At 37.0% G+C, this 21,498-nt stretch overlaps 3 protein-coding genes across 3 annotated transcripts; all 3 read right to left on the reverse strand.

The window, feature by feature from the left end:
• Positions 1 to 474: 474 nt before the first annotated feature.
• Positions 475 to 2,017, reverse strand: LOC112567652 (2-hydroxyacylsphingosine 1-beta-galactosyltransferase-like). Its single transcript, XM_025244362.1, has one exon. The coding sequence runs from the start codon at positions 2,015 to 2,017 to the stop codon at positions 815 to 817; it is 1,203 nt and encodes a 400-aa protein (XP_025100147.1). The 3' UTR covers positions 475 to 814.
• Positions 2,018 to 2,019: 2 nt separating this feature from the next.
• Positions 2,020 to 3,019, reverse strand: LOC112568417. Its single transcript, XM_025245718.1, has 2 exons — positions 2,978 to 3,019; positions 2,020 to 2,357 (listed from the first exon to the last, which is right to left on the reverse strand). Exons 1-2 carry the CDS (start codon positions 3,000 to 3,002, stop codon positions 2,020 to 2,022), a joined length of 363 nt encoding a protein of 120 aa, XP_025101503.1. The 5' UTR covers positions 3,003 to 3,019.
• Positions 3,020 to 10,325: 7,306 nt separating this feature from the next.
• On the reverse strand, positions 10,326 to 15,514 carry LOC112567635 (UDP-glucuronosyltransferase 2C1-like). The gene is made up of 2 exons (XM_025244336.1): positions 15,450 to 15,514; positions 10,326 to 11,962 (listed from the first exon to the last, which is right to left on the reverse strand). The coding sequence occupies exons 1-2, from the start codon at positions 15,478 to 15,480 to the stop codon at positions 10,332 to 10,334; spliced, it is 1,662 nt and encodes a 553-aa protein (XP_025100121.1). The 5' UTR covers positions 15,481 to 15,514; the 3' UTR covers positions 10,326 to 10,331.
• Positions 15,515 to 21,498: the final 5,984 nt, after the last annotated feature.

A 21,498-nucleotide genomic window follows, 5' to 3' on the forward strand; every position in this document is an offset into this window, starting at 1 on the left:
CTTTGTTGTAAAAAAGCAACAGAAAAACATTTTACTCGCGATAATAAAACAGCCCCTATACCTTCAAGGATTACTGGGGTGCAGCTTTTTTTGCTAGAGTTATGTAAACACTTAATTGCAAGTATGGATAATACATGGCAAACCGATGGCGAAATAACAAACATGTAAAAAAAATATTTGCGTAGATTTTCGCTCAGATAAAAATTGTTTACAATTTAGTATTTTTTAAATTTGCATATTGGCCATTGCGATAAAAAGACAAAAACAAAACCAACCTTCACCACATTTAAAACTGAATTAATGAACAAATACTTAATTGATTCTGTACATATAACAATGACTTTTTTGGGGAGAATCTCTGCAAGGATCCCTCTATTAATACTTCAGTTTTTCAAAAAACATTTTTAACTTTTATTGATTTGAAAAAAAAAATTAAGACTACAAACAATCTGAACGTTTTGTACACCTGTCACAAAATGATTGGCAAAATTGCATGTTTTAGTAGATGTTTACAGATTTAAAATAATAACAGCAAAGATAAAAATAAAGAGTAAATACATGTATAAATAATACTTCAGACATGAAAATAAAACAACCCATATTTCTTTAACAATTATTAGTGATTAATTGGGTGAAAAAAATCTTTTTAAAAAATTGTTTAATGCTCTTAGTTAAGGTTAATTGCAAAACAGGAGAAAACTTTATTAGCCGTGTCTTTAAAAAAAAAGATTTTTTTCTTCTCAATTCTGTGAATTTAGCCAGCATCAAAATCTTTTGGGGAACTTTGCTTATTTCAAATCGTGTTCACTAACTTTTATTCAATTTTTGCCTTTAATTTCGAGCAACAGCAGTTGAATGCAACGTAGACTAAACATACTGATATCAGCAGTATCAGTAGCACAAACAATAACAGAAAAGCATAAACATCAAAGCACGAAAATTGTAAGAAAGGAACTTCATGTCCTGACGAACGAAGGTGACTGCCGCCATATTTCATCACGTGATCAAGCCAGTAGGCCGCTTTCTCCACAGGAACACCGAATTCGATTTTAAACAGTTCCGAGGCTTTGGTGATGGCCTGCTTGTAGCTCGTGTTGGTGGCCACTTTGAGAATGGTGGAGTGCAGCTCGTGTGTACTGACGGTGTTGAGGTCGACAGTCTCTGCCATGCCCTTTACGCGCATGCGCTCAGCGTTGTAGAACTGGTCAAGAAAGAGCGGCGTACAAACTACTGGCACGGCGTGGAACAGAGCCTCGTACTGACCGTTACTACCACAATGGCTGAAAAACACTCGAGTGTTGGAGTGAGCCAGCAGGTCATTCTGAGGTATCCATGACGACGTCAGGATCTTCTTTAAGTTCGGTGACGAAATGTTGCAACGGAAAATGGATTTAAAAGGTAAATCCTGCAACACACTGATGATTTTTTGTGTAATTGATTCTGGTGGACTGAGGACATAACTGCCAAACGATACGATAACAACTCCTTCTTTGGTATCATCCATAAAAGATTTGAACTGCGGTGGCAATGGTTTACCAGGACCTGTAGCTGTTCCTCCAATTAGTTTGACATTGGGCATCGATGGTCTCGGGTAGTCTAGGATGTGGTCCGTGTCAACCAACCAGATCTCAGCTCTTGCTACAAGCATGTCTATAGTAAGGAAAGGCATTTCTGGTGCATAGCGACTGACTGCGTCTTTGTAGGAAAATCCGTCGACCACAGAGACATAAACATGAATTACAGTGGATAAAACTCTCTGAAGAAAACTCATATGATGGTTGTAGCTAAAAAATGGAACTGGTATGTTGCAAGGCTGTATAGGGATTCGCTGGTCGCACGGGTCGAAAGTTATTCCAAGAAAGGCAAAAGGCACCCCAAGTCTATATGATATTATCGTCATCATTTTCATGAACCGTAGATTGTCGAAAACGAAAAGATCTGGACGCAGTTCTTTAACCTTCTGGAAGAAAGAAGCGTTTGTAAGAAGAGTATCACAAAATTGTAAGCCAATAGACATAATCACACTAAATCATCGGATAATCCTTTAAATAGTTGCCGGCAGAGAGCGGCCGTCATAATCTCCTCAAAGTTTTTCAATGTCTGGTACTCGATGACAGTCAAGTTAGTCGTGTCCAACACCCGCCTGTTGACGATGTAGTCGGGCATGGTCAACCACACCTCGTGACCTTGCCGAGCGAGGGTCCGCGCTACGTTCGTGTGGTAGTTGGTGTGGCTGGTGAAGGGCGATGGCATGAAGACAACTCTTTTACAACCCACACACAGGGGCAGCAACACTAGGCAGACTGTCCAAAGCAGGAGTTGTGTCATCTTTATGTTTTGGATGCTCTTTTGGTCCTCTGTAACATTACAGAAAGTGTACAAACTGATTACAAAATATAACGGAGCTGTGGCGGACAGTTGGCAGCCTGCTAGTGATGAGCGAAAGTTGTCGCTGAGTCTGCATTTTGCGTTCATACTGTTGTTTGAAAAAAATTTTAGTGGTTCTAAAAATGGTAGCTGACTTGTATACCCGATGTCTCCCAGCTCTTCTCATTAAGACACATACATCTGACCATAAACCTGCATGGGTACTAATGAGTGTTTAAAGAGATACAGCCAGAGACGCGTATATTATTGTAGTAGAAGTTGTATATTTACAGAAGCATAGATGAATAGACGATTCAGGGCATAAGCTAGATTGCAATATCGATGAATTAATTAGATATAATTAGAACTAGAATGTCATGTGTGCTATGTAACACACATATGTAAATATATTGGATTATTTTTTTGTGTATTATGTTCACTCTTTCCAGATGTGCGCTTTTTCCACTTTAGGTCAATCTTTTATCAGGACAGAGAAGCCGCATGCCATACTTAGGAAAAGAATGGTTTGAAAGGAGGTGAGTACACGTGGTACAGTTACAGAAGTCATGTGTCGCTAATGCCCTCCATCTGACCTGTCAAGTATCCTCACCTCTCTCTTCTCCAGTCTGACCCATTCCTTTATGTCAGACGGTAAAAACTGGACCTTTCAAAACAGAAAATAACTGTCTCTTAGATTCTGACAAGACTGTGACGAGTTTTTGAACTGTAAAGTGGGAGAAGAATAATGTGTTGTAAATTTGAGTAAATTGCTTAATTCTTCATGTATTTTTTAAAAAAATATATAGATATGTATGAGTAAATTTGTTACCTACTATAACTGTTGTAAGCGCAAAAAGCTTGAGTAAATTGGAGTTATTTAATATCATTAAGTGTGGACAGGGCCACAAAAGAACGTGCAAATGTCCAGTCGTCTCCATGTGTCCGCGAGTGTCTGTGGCACACTGTGACAAAGTGAATAGTTAACAATAACATGGAGCTCATCGAAAAATTAATCGCAATCTGAAACATCTAGAAACACGCCGAATCGCTGTATAAGCCGCATAGTTTCAAGCTGGGTCAAAGGTCGGGTGGGGACTGAAGCTATATATGCACTGTCTCTGTGTCTAGGGACGAGCGACCTCACAACTCAACAAAGCAAAAGTTGCCTTTTGGGGTCAGACGATGTCTTCCTGGGCCATATACTGCAGGATACTAATAAACTGAACGATGGTGTCAGTGAGCACTCTGGTTAGGGTACTATCTAAGGGACATAATCAAACAAGAGTTTGTGCTACGCTTACCTTATGAGTGGTGAATCTCTCAGCAAATAAGGATATTATAACTAAGATATACTTTGGTCCTGACCTCATTAAAAGCCTCTCGAAGAAATCATCAAAATCGATTCCCTTACTTAAATTTTTGTTTATGTAATTCTTCTTTTCAATAAAAATCATTTTTTATTACCTTAAATTCCTTTTTTAAATTAATTATCTTTCTTTTCTTTTAATAAATGTTGCTTTAATTCACTAAAATTAACGAGACTTCAACTATTTTCTCGTTAGTTAATATGGCCTTAATTGATTCGTTAGAAAGGCCAAATTGAATCCAAGAAAGCCTATCAATGACGGCTTCTCACACAAAAAATTAAATTCAAACTAAGTACCTGACTGCGAGCTGTTTAAATAAAATATAAATGTCCATACACATCACTGTGATTCGTGCTTACAGAAAATGACATATATCGTTGATATGTGTTTACAGACATTAATACAAAGACATTTAAGTGTTACACATTTTAAACACTTTCATTATTATCCAACAAATCGTGTAGAACAAGTCTTAAAACAGAGGCCGGTCACTTCAACGATTTGTTGATGACACCATCGAGCGCAAAGCTGGAGAGGAAATTTTTTTAAATCCCTTTGGGCGTCTACTATTTCTCAGCTCACTTCGCAACACGCCAAATACAAGTACAGATATCTTATCACATTTTTCTATTTTTAAGGCAAGCCATCATAAAATTTATGAAAGATGAAAAAAATCTGCTGTGTGGTACTTTGCACTGTTCATTAGGCCTCGTTCACTGACATACTTTCAAAAATAATACCAAGGCTGGCTGTAAAAGACTTACCTAAAAATGTTTTTCGATCTTGCTGTCCTCATAACCTTTTACCACTTTCTTTCTTTGTCTCTTCTAGTTCAAGCTGCTTGCCAAATGTTGCAGAGGAGCGACAGTGAACACAATAACTTTGCCTGACGAGGATTATGTTACCCACCCTGTCCTGGGTCGCCTTGACTTTTCGCGAGTGCTAAAAATATATTCTAGTTAAACCTGCAAGGCCATCTGACATGTCATCCCCTCTGCTAACTGCGGGATTCCTGGGAGAATATTCTACACAGACCCATCCACTCATAAAATTTTGTCATAAAATTTTCTTTACAATCATATTCATGTCAAGGTGTGTGACAGTTTGGTTAAAATACGGAAAAGCAAACGAAACGAAAAAAACGGACTGAAGCATAAAAACTGAAGTTGTCAGACATGTCGTAGGAAATTGTTCCGATAGCAAAACACAGTCCTGAAATGCTACAAATATGTTTTGGCGTCGAGTGTCAATCCTGCCACACAATAAAAATGCTACATAAGATAATATGTTTAAATATTGATACTGAATATGATTTCCACAACTCCTCCACCACAGCCATAAGTGCTGAGAATCCATTTCTAATCTCTCACCCAGACCATCTGACTTTTGAAACAACCAGGACACCATAACCTCCCCAGCCTCGTACACACCACAACATAACATAAAACACACACACACACACACACACACACACAAACCAAGAGTCGAACACATGATGAACACAAAGCAATCCATAGGCTGACTCGCTCTGTCGACCTACTTGTCTAAGTAGGAATTTTTTATGAGATTATATTCGTGTGATAGTAGACTTTTTTTCAAACTATTATGTTTGACATTTTATAAAGTTTAAAAATAAACATATTGTGAAAAAGACTTCACCTACCATCAATCTCTCGACAGAGCTGTAGACTTCATTGAGTGAAAGATCACGTGAGCCCCTCATGACGACTGTAGGAAGCATGCACAGGGTGAAGTGCATGTGTTCTAATCTGTTCTTGAACCCAGGAGGTCACGATCTTCACTGCAGGGTTTACATGCTATAATTGTGCCAAGCGCCGCTCTACATGTGATGTTCTGTTACTGAGCTTTGTACAGGGAATTGTGTACTTTGAGGGACTTGAGTACAACTGCAGACATACTCTGTCTCAGATCATGCAATATCTGATCTCTCCTATGATAAGTGTGATTATTTGGTTATTTTTATAGTCGTTTGCTCTGTCTTTCCATATATATCGTACATTGTCAATAGACAACCTCTTTAATGAGCGTGCGGCTTAGTGTAGAATAATGCTATGCTATCGTCTATAAAAATATTTTATATATATGCGTAGATATGAAGAAATGGACTGTACTTGTGAGTAGGCACTGCATGTCTTAACAACAAGTGTGTTTTAATGGTCGTTTGTTTTTGTGTACTGATGTGCTGGTCCTGTATGTATGTCTGTGTCCGCTTGTAACTACAGCCACTTGCGTATCTGTACTGATGTGTGTCTATGATCGTTTGTTTGTACTATTGTGCGTATGGATCCGTTTGTTACTGAACCCATTTGTTTGTCTGTGCTGGTGTGTGTCTACTGCCGTTTGTTTGTCTATAATAAAAAGAATGTGCGTCTGTTTGTTACTGCGGCCTCGATTTTGTGTGTTGTGTGTATGTGGCTTTTTGTTTGTAGTAAAAGCGTCTCGGGTGGTTGTTACAACGGCCAATTCTTTCTCTGTACAAGTCTGTATGTCCCCGTTTGTATGTCTACACACTTTGTCTATATCTGTAAGTGCATGCCTGCTGCTGTTTGTCTGTACTGGTGTGTTTACTTTTTTCTTTTACTAATGTATGTCTGCGTCAATTTGTTTTACCGTTTTTATATATGTGTGCGTGTATTCTTTCTTTCTTTATGCAATCCTTTCGGTACCAAGAAACTTTTTGCGTCTCTGTTCGTGTGTCTGGCTATAAGTGTTAATGCCATTTGGCTCTGTATGTATATGTGCATGTTTTTCTGTGAGGAGTGTTGATGCATAAACGTGTGTGTGACTGCTCCCGCACGTGCGTGTATATGTATACTTTTGTGTAAATGAGAGAAGGAGCACGATATAAATCATTTTGGTTGAAGGGAGATAAGAGCAATTTATGATTTTGGTTCATCTTTGTATAGTTATGTGAGTTTGCAAACTTCTGTTTTCTGGTGTAGTTACAAACCTTAATTTTTCGACTTTTTCAGTACGACTGGAACTTCTGCACGGCTGCCATTGTTCTTTTGCGTTAATGGACATAAACAGAATTATTGCTGAAGGTCACGTGACTGATGTGTTCGGTTCTCTACCTCTTCCATATTTCCCCCGTGTTTTGTAGTCTTGTGTTGTTTCCCCGTATCGTATTTTACAGAAAGCATTAACAACGCAGGTAGACGAAAGCATAATAAATTTATTGAGTTAAATTGGTAAATTAGTAAAATTATTTTATCTTCTTTCGGGAACTACGAAGCAAAACATTGTTCTTCCTTTTTTTATACAGGAACTGCTCATGCGTAGAAATGCCCAGCAAGACATCACAACCTGTCCCAGAGGCTGTTCCTGGACTGTGCGGCCAGAGCTGCACCACGTTCTATCCATACGTGGCCATTCAGCTTCTCAAACTGCTCACAGCGATGTGTATTATGCCTATATTTCATCGTTATAGTTAGGTAAACTTTTGAAACTTTTAGGCTTCAGTTGTAGTTTTTCTTCTATTTTGTATTTATGCATTGAACAAATAACAGCTCTACATCTTTTCAGTTAGTAATATTTTTAATTTTCCTCATTGTTAAATTACAGCTTAATCTTTTTCTTACATTTTAGCAATACCTGATTTTCTTCTTTATCAAAATATCTAGGTACTAGTAATTCTTTATGGTCTATTTTTCACTGGCCGAATGATGTCGTTTTCATCAGATGACTTGCTCTTGAATCATTATTATTAGTGTGGTTTGAAAACCATCTGTTTTCTGTCATGTATTTAGTTTGAAACTTAATTTTAGGTACTGTAATTCATTTGTGTCTACTTTTAGCCATGCATTTTGAATAATTCAACGCCAGGCTGAGAACATTACTTCGCAATGAATTCCCTCAGTACCGTCTCCATTTCGATGCAGAGCTGCATGTTTGTGCGACGTTCTTTTTTTTTGTGTGCTGTATTTCTGTATAACTGTTTGTGGATATGTTTGGTGTGCTTAAAGATGTTTTATACACATTTTGAGTCTTTCTAGATGCTTAATGTGAAAGGAACATGAGTGTTACTCTTCAATTTACAAAAACTGTATAAATAGTAGGGCTCACAAATTCCGTTTAGGTGTACTAGTTGTGGGAGATGACGACTATACTTTCAAATCTGAATAAAAAAGACAAGGTAGTCTGTTCTAAGCGCAGGGTTATTTTCGACAATTCGCTACACACCCAATATGTGTTTCTCGTTTGTTCTTTACTTCTGATTATCGATTGTCGTGAGGATTCATATAATAAAGCCATCTGTTACAATATTTGGTATTTTTTCAATATCATAAGGAGTAACATAATTTATCCAGCCGTTACAATATTTGATCTGTATGCAGCATGTCCAAAATCAGAGGAAAACAACGAAATAAGCTTCTATACAGTCTACCATAAAAGCTACTAAAATATATAAAATATATGAAACAGAAATTTTTTTATATTATTTATGTTTAAAACAATTGAAAACCTGTTCTTTGTTGTGAGTTTTCATAAGTAGTAAAGTAAACAAAAAAATCACATCACACACCCCATACAACTTCTACATTCACACTCACTTCCCACCTCACCTCTCCTAGCAATAATTGCACTGGTGATGTCCAACAACTGGAGCGGTGAACGTATATAGCAAACACGTTATATTTATAATTCTTATCAGCTCTTGGTCATAGGCATAACAACCTCATCAAACAACCATTTAACACGTATTATTATGCAATATTTACTGAGTTGTTATTTTCTAAAGCAACCAATAAAGAACAAAGGTGTTGACCAAAAACAAACACTTTTAATATTATTTATACATTAGATTCTTCTTCAAACACTACATGCTCATGATGAAAATAGTCATAGGATAATATACAAATTCCACCTACAATTACAATATGTTATTTTTTTACTTTAAATATTAGAAGAAATAATAATAATAATAATAATAATTATAATGTTGTTAATGTATATGGTTCTTTGCAAAAAGAGCTTTTCAAAGAGCTTTACATAAATCAAATGTAAACTTGATCATAAACAACTATGTACTTAAACTAGTGCTGATGGAAGTTTCTGAGCTTGTTTACTTTTTTTTCTCTTGTAAAAACAATATAAACACATATCTGCGCATTATGTAAAAATGTTTAGAATTATTTGCTAACAGCATGTTGCTTAATCCCTTTAAAGATTATAATGCTTAAGACAACATAAAAGAAAAAGAAGAATATACCTAAAAAATATACCTTATAAAGAGCCACAGAAAGAACATTTAGTTCACGATAAAAAACAACCCCTATACATTTATGGATTTCTGGGGTGAAGGTTAGTTTGCTAGCGTTAAGTAAAAACTTATTTAAAAAATATGGATGAATACATGGCAAACCAATGGCGAAAAACAAGCATACTTTGAAAAAAATTCTGCGTAGATATTCGCTACAATGAAAATTATTTACAATTTTGGTAGTTTTGAAATTTGGTTGGATTTTTTGCAGTGTGATAAAAAAGTTTAAAAAAAATAACCAACTCAAACCACATTCGAAACATAAATTAATGAAGAAATACTTGATTCTGTAAATGTAACGAACCATGAAACTTTTTTAAGTATATCTTCGCAAAGAGCCCTTTATTATATATAACTAGCATACTTCATATTTTTTTTTACGTGTTTTCATTTTTATTGGTTTAAAAAAAGGAAAAAAATATTACGAGTACAAACAACAAAAATATTGCTAAATAGCATGTGTTTTGTAGCTGTTTAAAGGTTAAATTAAACTAACAAAAACATAAAATGTAAGGAGTAATATAAATGTACTTCAGTCACAATAATAGAAAAAAAACGATATTCCAAAAGAATTATTGTGACTATTGGGGGAACAATTATTGAGTGAACGCCAGAGTTCCAAGAGAGCATCAAACTAAATGGAGAAGAGATTGAGGAAGTTGGACAGTTTCACCTATTCTTGGGTCCGCAAAATGTCAAACACCGGGGATGCGGAGGTGGAGATTCGAGCCCGACTGGGCGAAAGCCAGCCAGGCCTTCGCCTCACTCAGGAGCACATGGAAGGCAAAAAACATCAGCCAGAAGATCAAACTGAGAATCTTCAAGTCAAATGTGATCAGCACCCTCCTTTACGGATCAGAATCCTGGAAGATGACCAAAACCATCAGTAACAAGCTTGACGTCTTCCAAAACAGATGCCTCAGGCGCATACTTAACATCTTTTGGCCAAACACCATCACCAACGAAGAACTCCACCGAAGAGCTGAAACCGAGTCCATCACCACGCAGGTTCAACAAAGGCGTTGGCGATGGATTGGACATGTGCTCCGCCTGCAGACAGCAGACCTCTCCAGAGTCGCCCTACGATGACTCCAGACGGCCGAAGAAAACGAGATGATAGGAAAGGGCTGGACATGGGGTCACCTAGAGCGGGTTTCAGCGAGCGACATCAGTGGCGGACTCTGGTTGAGGCCTTATGTACAACTTGATGCACAAAGAGGAATAGATAGATAGATAGATTGGAGAACAAATAATTTTTCATCTGATCAGTTAAGCCTAACTGAAAAATTGGAGCAAACTCTTTTTGCCCGTGTTTATTCAGTTGTGTAAGTGTAGAAAACCATCAAAGTCGTTTGAGTAATTTTGATTTTTTTTAAATCGTGTTCACTAACTTTTATTCTGATTTTGCCTTTGATTTCGAGCGACAGCAGTTGAATGCAACGTAGACCAAAACATACTGATATCATCAGTATCAACAGCACACACGCTAACAAAAAAGCATAAACATCCAAGCAAGAAAATTGTAAGAAAGGAACTTCATGTCCTGACGAACGAAGGTGACTGCCGCCATATTTCATCACGTGATCAAGCCAGTAAGCCGCTTTCTCCACAGAATCACCGAATTCGATTTTAAACAGTTCCGAGGCTTTGGTGATGGCCTGCTTGTAGCTCGTGTTGGTGGCCACTTTGAGAATGGTGGATTGCAGTTGGTCTGTACTGACGGTGTTGAGGTCGACAGTCTCTGCCATGCCCTTTACGCGCATGCGCTCAGCGTTGTAGAACTGGTCAATAAAGATCGGCGTACAAACCACTGGCACGGCGTGGAACAGAGCCTCGTACTGATCCTCATTACCGCATTGGCTGACAAACACTCGAGTGTTGGGGTGAGCCAGCAGGTCATTCTGAGGTATCCATGACGACGTCAGGATCTTCTTTGAGTTCGGTGACGAAATGTTGGAGCGGAAAACGGATTTAAAAGGTAAATCTTTCAACACATTCATGATTTTTTGTGTAATTGGTTCTGGTGGACTGAGGACATAACTACCAAACGATACGATAACAACTCCTTCTTTTGCATCATCCATAAAAGATTTAAACTGCGGTGGCAATGGCTTACCAGGACCTGTAAGTGTTCCTCCAATTAGTTTGACATTGGGCATCGATGGTCTCGGGTAGTCTAGGATGTGTTCCGTGGTAACCAACCAGATCTCAGCTCTTGCTACAAGCATGTCTATAGTAAGGAAAGGCATTTCTGGTGCATAGCGACTGACTGCGTCTTTGTAGGAAAATCCGTCCACAACAGAGGAAAAAACATGAAGTACAGTGGATAAAACTCGCTGGAAAAAACTCATATGATGGTTGTAACTAAAAATTGGCCCTGGTATGTTGCAAGGCTGTAAAGGGATTCGCTGGTAACTCGTGTCGTAAAATGCTCCAAGAAAAGCAAAAGGCACCCCAAGTCTATATGATATTATCGTCATCATATTCATGAGTCGTACACTGTCGAAAACGAAAAGATCTGGACGCAGTTCTTTAACCTTCTGGAAGAAAGAAGCGTTGGTAAGAAGAGTATCACAAAATTGTAAACCAATAGACATAAGCACACTAAAATCATCAGACAATCCTTTAAAATAGTTGCCGGGGAAAGCGGCCGTCATAATCTCCTCAAAGTTTTTCAATGTCTGGTACTCGATGACAGTCAAGTTAGTCGTGTCCAACACCCGCCTGTTGACGATGTAGTCGGGCATGGTCAACCACACCTCGTGACCTTGCCGAGCGAGGGTCCGCGCTACGTTCGTGTGGTAGTTGGTGTGGCTGGTGAAGGGCGAGGGCATGAAGACAACTCTCTTACCCCCCACACACAGGGGCAGCAACACGAGGCAGCACACAGCTGTGCAAAGCAGGAATTGTCGCATCTTTAGGTTTTCGATGCGCTTTTGGTCCTCTGTAACATTACAGAAAGTGTACAAACTGATTACAAAACCTAACGGGGCTGTGACGGACAGGTGACAGCCTGCTAGTGATGAGCGAAAGTTGTCTCTGCGTCAGCATTTTGCGTTCATAGTGTTGTTTCGAAAAAAAATTTCAATGGTTGTACAAAGGTTAGCTGACTTAGATAGATACCCGATGTCTGCCAGCTCTTCTCATTGAGACACATCCATCTGACCATAAACCTGCATCGGTACTAATGAGTGTTTAAAGAGATACAGTCATAGACGCGTATATTATTGTAGTAGAAGTTGTATATTTACAGAAGAATAGATGATTAAATGAATCAGGGAATAAGCTAGATTACAATATCGATGAATATATTATATGTAATTAGAACTATAATGTCAATAGTGCTAGGTAACACACACTGGATTAGTTTTTATGTGTTATGTTCACCCTTTCCAGTTGTGGGCTCTTTCCACTTTAGTACAATCTTTTATCAGGATGCAGAAGACCTATGCCATACTTATTGTGGGAAACATTGGTTTGAAGGGAGGTGAGGAGTACACGTGTTACCGGTTACAGTTGTCATGTGTCACTAATGCACTTCATCTGACTGGTCAGTTATCCTCACCTCTCTCTCTCTCCTCCAGTCGGACCCATTCTTTTATGTCAGACGGTAAAAACTGTGCCTTTCAAAACAGAAAATAATTGTCTCATAGATTCTGACAAGACTCTGACGAGTTTTTGAACTGTTCATTGCGAGAAGAGTAATGTGCTGTAAATTAGGGTCAATTGCTAATTGTTTATGTATTTTTAAAAAGATATAGATATGTATGAGTAAATGTTTTACCTTTTGTAACTGTTGTAAGCGCAAAAAGCTTGAGTAAATGGGAGTTATTTAATATCATTACATGTAGACAGGCCCACAAAAAAGACAGAGTTGTTTTGTGAAGAAAAGAACGCGTAAATGTCCAGGCGTCTATGTGTCCATGAGTGTCTGTGACACAGTGTGACACATTGTGGTGTTGTTGTAATAATAATAATAATAATAATAATAATAATAATAATAATAATAATAATAATAATATAATAATAATAATAATAATAATAATAATAATATAATAATAATAATAATAATAATAATAATAATAATAATAATAATAATAATAATAATAATAATATAATAATAATAATAATAATAATAATAATAATAATAATAATAATAATAATGGGTCGATTTAAAATGACTTACAAATATTATTTTACGGCCGTTGTTCTTTGAAAACACCACCCCAACATTGTCAGGGCATGCTGAGAATGTATAAACGATGAATATGACAAAAGGAAGGTAAGTAGGAGGCCGAGCGTAGATCCTTTTGTGAATGGAACTACAATGTCACCCTTACTACTTACAACCATCGCTGTAAGCAGGGCCGTGCTTAGGGGCAGGCGGACGAGGCATCTGCCTAGGGCCCCGCGCTTTTGATTGTAACCTATTGACGAACGTTACAAATAAATTAATCGTAGGCTTATGTTGTAATGTGTATGCAGCGTGCTGTCAATGATAAAAGACGAGAGGTAAAAAGTGACTTTAGATCCCAACTAAAACCGTGTGATCGTGGCGTGAGGGTCCCGCACATGCCCTTTGCCTCGGGCCCCGCGGGGGCTAAGAACGGGCCTGGCTTTAAGCAAACCTATCGGTGCTGTGATTGAGCACTTGGGTGTTGGTACTATCTAAGGGACATAACCAAACAAGAGTTTGTGCTACGCTTACCTTATGATTGGCTGTCACTCTCAGCAAATAAAATATTAAAACTAAGATATACTTTTCTCCTGACCTCATTAATAGCCTCTCGAAGAGCTCATCAAAATCGATTGCCTTAATTAAATTTTGTTTATGTAATTCTTCTTTTCATTAAAAATCATTTCTATTACCTTAAATTCCTTTTTTTTAATTAAATATATTTCTTGTCTTTTAATAAATGTTGCTTTTATTCTACTAAAATTAACGAGACTTCAACTATTTTCTCGTTAGTTAATATGGCCTTAACTGATTCATTAGAAAGCCAAAATGCATTGAATATAAATGAAGGCTCCTAACACAAAAATTAAATTCAAACTAAGAACCTGACTAAGAGCTGTTAAATAAAATGGGAATATCCAGACACATCACTGTGATGCGTGTTCACGAAAAACGACACATTACATTGATGTATGTTTACAGACATTAATACAAAGACATTTAAGTGTTACACGCTTTAAACACATTGATCGTCATACAACAAATCGTTTAGAATACCTCTTAAAACAGAGGCCGGTCACCATGACGATTTGTTGATGACACCATCGAGTACAAAGCTGGAGAGGAATTTTTTTTTTTTTAAATCCCTTTGGGCGTCTGCTATCGCTCAGCTCACTTTACCACATGTCAACACGCCAAATTAAAGTACAGTTATCTTATCACATTTTTTTATTCAAGGCAAGCTATCATAAAATTTAGGAAAGATGAAAAAAATCTGCTGTGGGGTACTTTGCACTGTTCAGTCAGCCGCGGTCACTGACAAATGTTAAAAAAAAAATAACCAAGCCTGTCTGTAAGAGTCTTACCTAAAATTATTTTGGATCTTGCAGTCCTCACAATATTTTACTACTTTCTTTCTTTGTCCTCTAGTTCAAGCTGGTTTTCAAATGTTGCCGAGGAGTGACATTAAAAAACCTATTAATATTGCTTGATGAGGATTATATTACCCACCATGTCCTGGGTCACTTTGACTTTTTCGCGAGTGCTTAAAAATATATTCTAGTAAAAAGTGCAGGGCCCTCTGACATGTCATCCACTCTGCTAACTGCGGGATTATTGACAGGACTTTCTACACACACCAATGCACTCTAGTTGTCATGAAATTTTCTTTACAATAATATTCATGTCAACATGTATGACATTTTGGTTGAAATACGGAAAAGGTAATCAAATGAAACACATGGATGGAAGCATAAAAACTGAAGTTGTCAGACATATCTGAGGAAATCGTTCAGATAGCAAAATGGTCGTTTGCTTACAATCGCCTATAAACACAGTCCTGAAATGTTACAAATATGTTGTGGTGTCGAGTGTCAATCCTGCCATACAATAAAAATGCTACATAAGATAATATGTTTAAATATTGATACTGAATATGATTTCCACAACTCCTCAGCCACAGGCAACATAAGTGCTGAGGATCCCTCTCGAATCTCTCACCCAGACCCTCTTATTTTTGAAACAACCAAGACACAATAACCTCCCCAGCCCCGCACACAGCAAAACACATTCAAACCAAGAATCGAACGCATGTACGCAAAGCAACCCTCAGGCTGACTCGCTCTGTCGACCTTCTTCTCTAATTAGGATTTTTTTCATGAGACCATATTCGTGTGATAGTAGACTTTTTTTCAAACTATTATGTTTAGCATTTTTCCGAGTTTAAAAGAGACAAAGTGTGAAAGACATCACCTACCGTCAACCGTCGACAGAGCTGTAGGCTTCATTGAGTAAAAGATCACGTGAACCCCTCATGACGACTGTAGGAAGCATGCACAGAGTAAAGTGCATGTGTTCTGACCTGTTCTTGAACCCAGGAGGTCACGATCTTCACAGCAGGGTTTACATGCTATAATTGTGATAAGCTCCGCTCTACATGTGATATTCTGTTACTGAGCTTTGTACAGGGAATTGTGTACTTTGAGGGACTTCAGCACAACTGTAGACATACTCTGTCTCAAATCATGCAATATTTCATCTCTCCTAAATATGATATATGTGATTATTTTGTTATTTTTAAGTCGTTTGCTCTGTTTTTCATATATTTCGTACATTGTCAATAGCCAAGCTCTTTAATGAGCGTGCGGCTTTGTGTAGAATAATGCTGTGCTATCGTCTATTTTAATATTATACATATATGCTTAGATATGAAGAGAAGGACTGTTTGTACTTGTAAGTATGTCTGCACCGTATGTCTTAACAACAAATGTCTTTTCCTGGTCGTTTGTTTTTGTTTACTGGTGTGCTGGTCCTGTATGTATGTCTGCGTCCGCTTGTAACTACAGCCACCCCAGCCTGCAAGAACTCTTGGGTCCCTCATGGGACCTCTTCGGGAAGAAAGTTCGGTCCCTCGCGGGTTTTGGAGGCGGGACCCTAAGGGGACCTCGTAGGGAATTCCCACGGGTTCCCATGTTTTCCCACGAAAGACCCACCCACCTTCCCACGAAAAAACCATTGCATACCCACCGATCGCCCATCAAAAGTCGTGTTTTCCCATCAAATTCCCCACTCCCACTCCCCTCTTGCTGCATTCCTCACCCTATCTCACTTTTACTTACACTGGTACACAGGCTTGCACACCATGAAGAAAACATTCAACAGCTTTTCAAAATCTCGTTTCCTCACAACGCATAAATAGTAGGCAAGAGATATCATTAAACAATTTTATTATTTACACCAAAAAACTATTTTAACAGTTTACATTATTTAAAGCATTAAAATTGTTTTTGAACATAAGCATTCATCCAATTATTTACATAAAAATTGCAGTCAATAATTCTTTTACCCCATGAAAGTTATTTTTGAAATAATTATTTATAACATAAAGTCAAACAATTTACATAAAAGATAGAAAAATATGACACCAAAAATCGATCCATGAGTGGTGTAGTCCCTGTAGAAGAAAAGAAAAAAGTTACAATGCATTTACATATTTTGATTTTTGCTATGTAAGTAGAACTAACCTCTCACATAGATGAAAGCTTAACTCTTTCTTTATGCACTCAACACGGGTGGCCGATTTTGCCCTGCTCACTTGTTACGCAGTATTTACATTGGGCTTATGCATTGTTGTAATTTTTTAGGCCTTTACAGCTCGTGGTTTAAAGAAAAAAATTAATAAATAAGATAGTTTAGGCCTTTATGAACACAATTATCTCCCTTACATGACGAAGGACGTACGTTTGAACGAAAGTCTCGCCGATATTCTACACTACCTGTCCTTTTCGATGGTACGCATTGCGAACATCATGCATCTGAAACGTCGAATAACAAAAAAAAAAAAAACATCCCAGAGGATATTCCTGCTTCAGATGAAGGAGAATTTGACCACGAATGGTGTAATAATGATTTTCATCTTCTCCCGATTTTTTTGTTTGAAATGTGTAAAAAAAAAAAAACAACATTTTCCAAACTTCACATAATATACCTAATTTTGGTTGGATTATCATTAAAGTGAGTTCACAAGCAAGATTGCGGTAAATTGTTCCACTTCTACACATTTTGATCTGTCATAATCAATTTAAATTGCTGTTCTATCTTGTTTAGTTATTTTTTAATAATTTTTGTGAAAAAGGGTAAATTCATGCGTACAGGGGGGTTTGACCGCCTTTAGCCTTGTGTAAAGAAAGAGTTAAAGCTTTCATAAATCTACTAATTACTAGTGACATTACAAGAACTTGAACAAGAGTCGAATAAAAAGATTTTTAAACGGTAATGTCTTGATGGCCATTTGTGTGTATAAGAAGTTTTGGATAATATCTGAAAGTAACCAATTAATCTTTAGTACAAAAAGTAAAGTAAATAGGCCTACTGAATAAATCCACAAAGAATAAAACAATGCTCACATTAATAATTTTTAACTTGACAAACTCATTTTGTAATTCCACTCACCATTAGATGGCATCACCCTTCGAATCATTCCTCAATCCATGTCTCTTGGACTGCAGCTGTGCACAAATAGAAATTGTAAGGTAGACTTAAATGCTATTGTACACAATAATAAATTTGTAAATGTAGAGAAAATAATACTTAGATTCACTATTTTTTAAAATTGTTCGGAAACTTTGTCCTTTTAAGTTCATATTGACGTACACCTCAAAGAAATCAAAACCAAACAAAAACTACGCACTAATTAATATACTTCTCAGCTGAAGTGACTGGAAACTTTTTCCCCTTTGGTTCCACTGAGCCAACTCTGAAGAAAGCAGCCGTTTTAAAATTCTCCGTGCACGAGAGGTGCTGAACCTGTTAAAAAAATCTTTAGTTGTTTCCCCCATGTAAAATACTACAATACAAATGCAAAATAAATTAATTCACTGGATTGGGTAAGTTTAAGATATAATGCTGAACCCTACTCCACTGATGAGGGATCAATAGTTGCATGATGAATATAGCTACAAACCAGACCCAGTCTCTTAAATAAACCCTAGTGGGACTTCAGAGAAAATAATGGCGTTAAGTGACTCAAATCACCAAGTTAATTAAGAGTTTAATCAAAGCTATTCTTTATGAAAGTAAAACAATTTTAGTGGTCATAGTTAATAGACACACAGACTGCTCATTTTGACACCATGAAAAGCAAGTGACAGAATTATTTTATAAATAAAATCTATGCATATAAAATACTACATTATTTTGTACTTCATAAAATGTGTATTATTTGTTAATACAAATATTACACTGACCACACATTCTTGTCAGGAGAGTTAACCTGTAAGCCGATGCTATGCCTGCCTGTTTGTTAAATGGTTTATCAAGACTGTAAAGCATAATATACATATTAACTGATATATTAGCTAAAGCTAAAGGTAACATTTAAAAAAGGTGTCTAGTACTAACACATTATACTTAAATGACATACCACTTTTGTTCTAATTCCTTTCTTCATCAGCTCCTCTTTCCCCATATTTTGAAGAAGCAGGGTGACCTGATTCAGTTTGTGAACTACATTCTGTAGTGTTTTGCTCTGCTCATCAACTTTGCTGAGAACTCTGTTCAAAAATGTATTTGAAATAAAAATATTACTTTTAGTCTTTAAAGTAATGACAAAACAAAACTATGGATGCAAGTCTATTGACAATGTTTTTAATTAACAAAAAATGTTTAGATGGATGTAATAAGGATGTGCATGTACACCATTAAAAACACAAAACCTGTGCTTGTATAGTGATCCTCATGAAATCATAGAGGGAGACAAAATAAACTTACTGGTAAAATTCACTGAGCCAGACCTACAGTCAGTGTGATCTGCAATTAAAGATTGTTATAATTAGTTCTTTTTATAAATCATGAAAAATAAACTGAAAAAATGGCATGCAGCATTTTAAGAGAATAGAAAATATATGTGATCAGATAAGTGATTGTTAGAAAAATGACAGACTTTGACAAAGTTCATTGCATAGCTTTGGATTTCATACATTTTGTTTTAATTTCAAAGTGTATAAGTACAAAAATAAAATTCTTTCTTTTGCTTTGCATTAATTTTCCAAAATTTTAGTTGTTCAGAAAGCAATGTGATTGTCTTGTTGCTTTTCCCCCAGAATGCACCAAGACGTTTGGTAATCGCAGCACCACTGTTATTGAGAAAGCAGTCACGAATTTCAAGCACGACTCAATGAGTTCATGTCATAGATTTCAACTTCGAAGTTAATCATCAATAATACAAGAGATTGTGTGTGTGTGTGTGTGTGTACTTTACCTCTTGACTAGTTAATTTGAACCCATCATGCACTGTCCTCTTGCTTCTGCCAATCGTATTCGCGCTCAACATTTCGTTTCTGTAATTAGTAAATACGTGCAATTAGTAGGCAAGAGATACGATTAAGCAATTTGATTATTTACAACAAGAAGGATATATGGTTAAACCATTTAAATTATTTACAGCACATATAGAAGACAGCGTCATGTAAAAGCGAGTTGCTAGCGATGTATATGTGTGATAACTGCCGGGTACAACACGTGAAACATTTCACAAAAAGCACTACAATACTTATATATGATCATAAATTATTCATGACTATCCACTGTTATAAAGTATAGTTGTTTTAATGGCATCTTTCACTTAACTTTATTAAGACTTACTTCAGAAATCGGCGGTGTTTCACTTGAAGACCTGTCGACGTACAGTTCAAAATGTCTGCGCGCCGGTCAAAGCTGAACCGGCCGATGTGACCTCTGATTAACCCCGTACCTTGTCGCAGGTACACGTGGGGGAAAAGAGGGGGGAGGGAAACAGCGGGTGGAGGGTTGCGACACGATCACGTGGCTACCAAATCGAGAGCGGCTGAAGAAAAAAAGCGCGATGGACGCGTCAGTTTAGGATCGAATTACACGCTTCCCTCCCCAAAGTCTCACTTCCCTATTGGGGCCGTTCAAATGCCCAAAGCCTTTGCAGGCTGGGACTTGCGTGTCTGTGCTGATGTGTGCCTATGACCGTTTGTTTGTACTATTGTGCTTATGGATCCGGTTGTGACTGAACCCATTTGTTTGTCTGTGTTGGTGTGTGTCTGCGGCTTTTTGTTTGTAGTAAAAGCGTCTCGGGTGGTTGTTACTACGGCCAATTCTTTCTCTGTACAAGTGTGTATGTCCCTGTTCGTATGTCTACACACTTTTTCTATATCTACAAGTGCATTCCTGCTGCTGTTTGTTTGCCTGTACTGTATATATATATTTTACACTCGCTCTTCATGAGAAGAAAGTCAGTGAATGGTTTGCAATGGCTCTACTCTAAAGTATGAAAGGAAGTAGAAGGATTGAAGATGTTTGCTGCGCCTTTTATAGACAGATGGTGAATGTGTAGAGGGAGGTTTTAGCTAAGCCCTGTATAGACCTAGAGCAGGAAACTGTGTCCTGTACAGTCAAGTCTAGCGATTCCCAGGAGCCTCCTACATTATATGACTATTGCTTCTTTAGTTTAGGGGATTTTATTTACTTATTCATTCCTCGCAAGAATCCTACAATGACATTTTCTTCATATTCTAAGACATATGTAAGCATATAATTTTAAAGAACTAATGTAGTGTAGTCTGCACATACTTTATCGTTGTCCCCATTAAGGGGAGATAAGTAAACGTCAGTATTCACCACACACATGCTTGGTGTTATTTATTTTATCTACAGAATAAATACTCGTTGTGTGGGGTTTTTTCCCATTGGTACCTTTCTTCTGTTCCCGTTTTATCAGCCAAAAAGTAAATTAACTGCCACGTTTCAAACAAAACTCGAACGGTGAACGTATAACAAACACATTACATTGATAATACTTATCAGCTCTTGATCCCAGGCATAGCAGCAACATCAAACAATAATATAACAAGTATTATTTATTATTAATATTTATTAAGCAATTATTTTCCTTATTTTCTAAAACAGTCAATAAAGAACAAAGGTGCTTTACAAAAACAAACACTTTTAATATTATTTATACATTAGATTCTTGTGTAAACACTACATGCTCGTGGATTATATACAAATTTAATCTGGAATTTTCACTCGCTAAATGTTTCTTTTACTTTAAATCTTTACATTTGATTCTTATTATTGTTGTTCTTATTGTTGTTCCCGTTGTTGTTGTTGTTGTTGTTGTTGTTGTTGTTGTTGTTGTTGTTGTTGTTGTTGTTGTTACAGCGCTTTCCAAAATATTATATTCAAAGCGCTTTACATAAATCACATATAAAGTACATAATAAACGACCATGCACTTATTCAAGTGCTGCTGGAAGGTAATACCTTTCTTCAAATTTGTTT

This window comes from Pomacea canaliculata, linkage group LG7 (genome assembly GCF_003073045.1).
Source record: "Pomacea canaliculata isolate SZHN2017 linkage group LG7, ASM307304v1, whole genome shotgun sequence".
In the NCBI taxonomy this organism is placed as follows: Eukaryota; Metazoa; Mollusca; class Gastropoda; order Architaenioglossa; family Ampullariidae; genus Pomacea; species Pomacea canaliculata.

What these genes read in the sequence shown, in the direction of transcription:
- LOC112567652 (XM_025244362.1), bottom strand. Translation starts at nt 2,017, where the DNA reads ATGTCTATTGGCTTACAATTTTGTGATACTCTTCTTACAAACGCTTCT.
- LOC112568417 (XM_025245718.1), bottom strand. Translation starts at nt 3,002, where the DNA reads ATGGGTCAGACTGGAGAAGAGAGAG. An exon ending in TCAGACTGGAGAAGAGAGAG is followed by an intron (nt 2,358 to 2,977) that starts GTGAGGATACTT and finishes GTAATGTTACAG; the next exon opens with AGGACCAAAAGAGCATCCAA.
- LOC112567635 (XM_025244336.1), bottom strand. Translation starts at nt 15,480, where the DNA reads ATGAAGCCTACAGCTCTGTCGACGGTTGACG. An exon ending in AGCTCTGTCGACGGTTGACG is followed by an intron (nt 11,963 to 15,449) that starts GTAGGTGATGTC and finishes GTAATGTTACAG; the next exon opens with AGGACCAAAAGCGCATCGAA.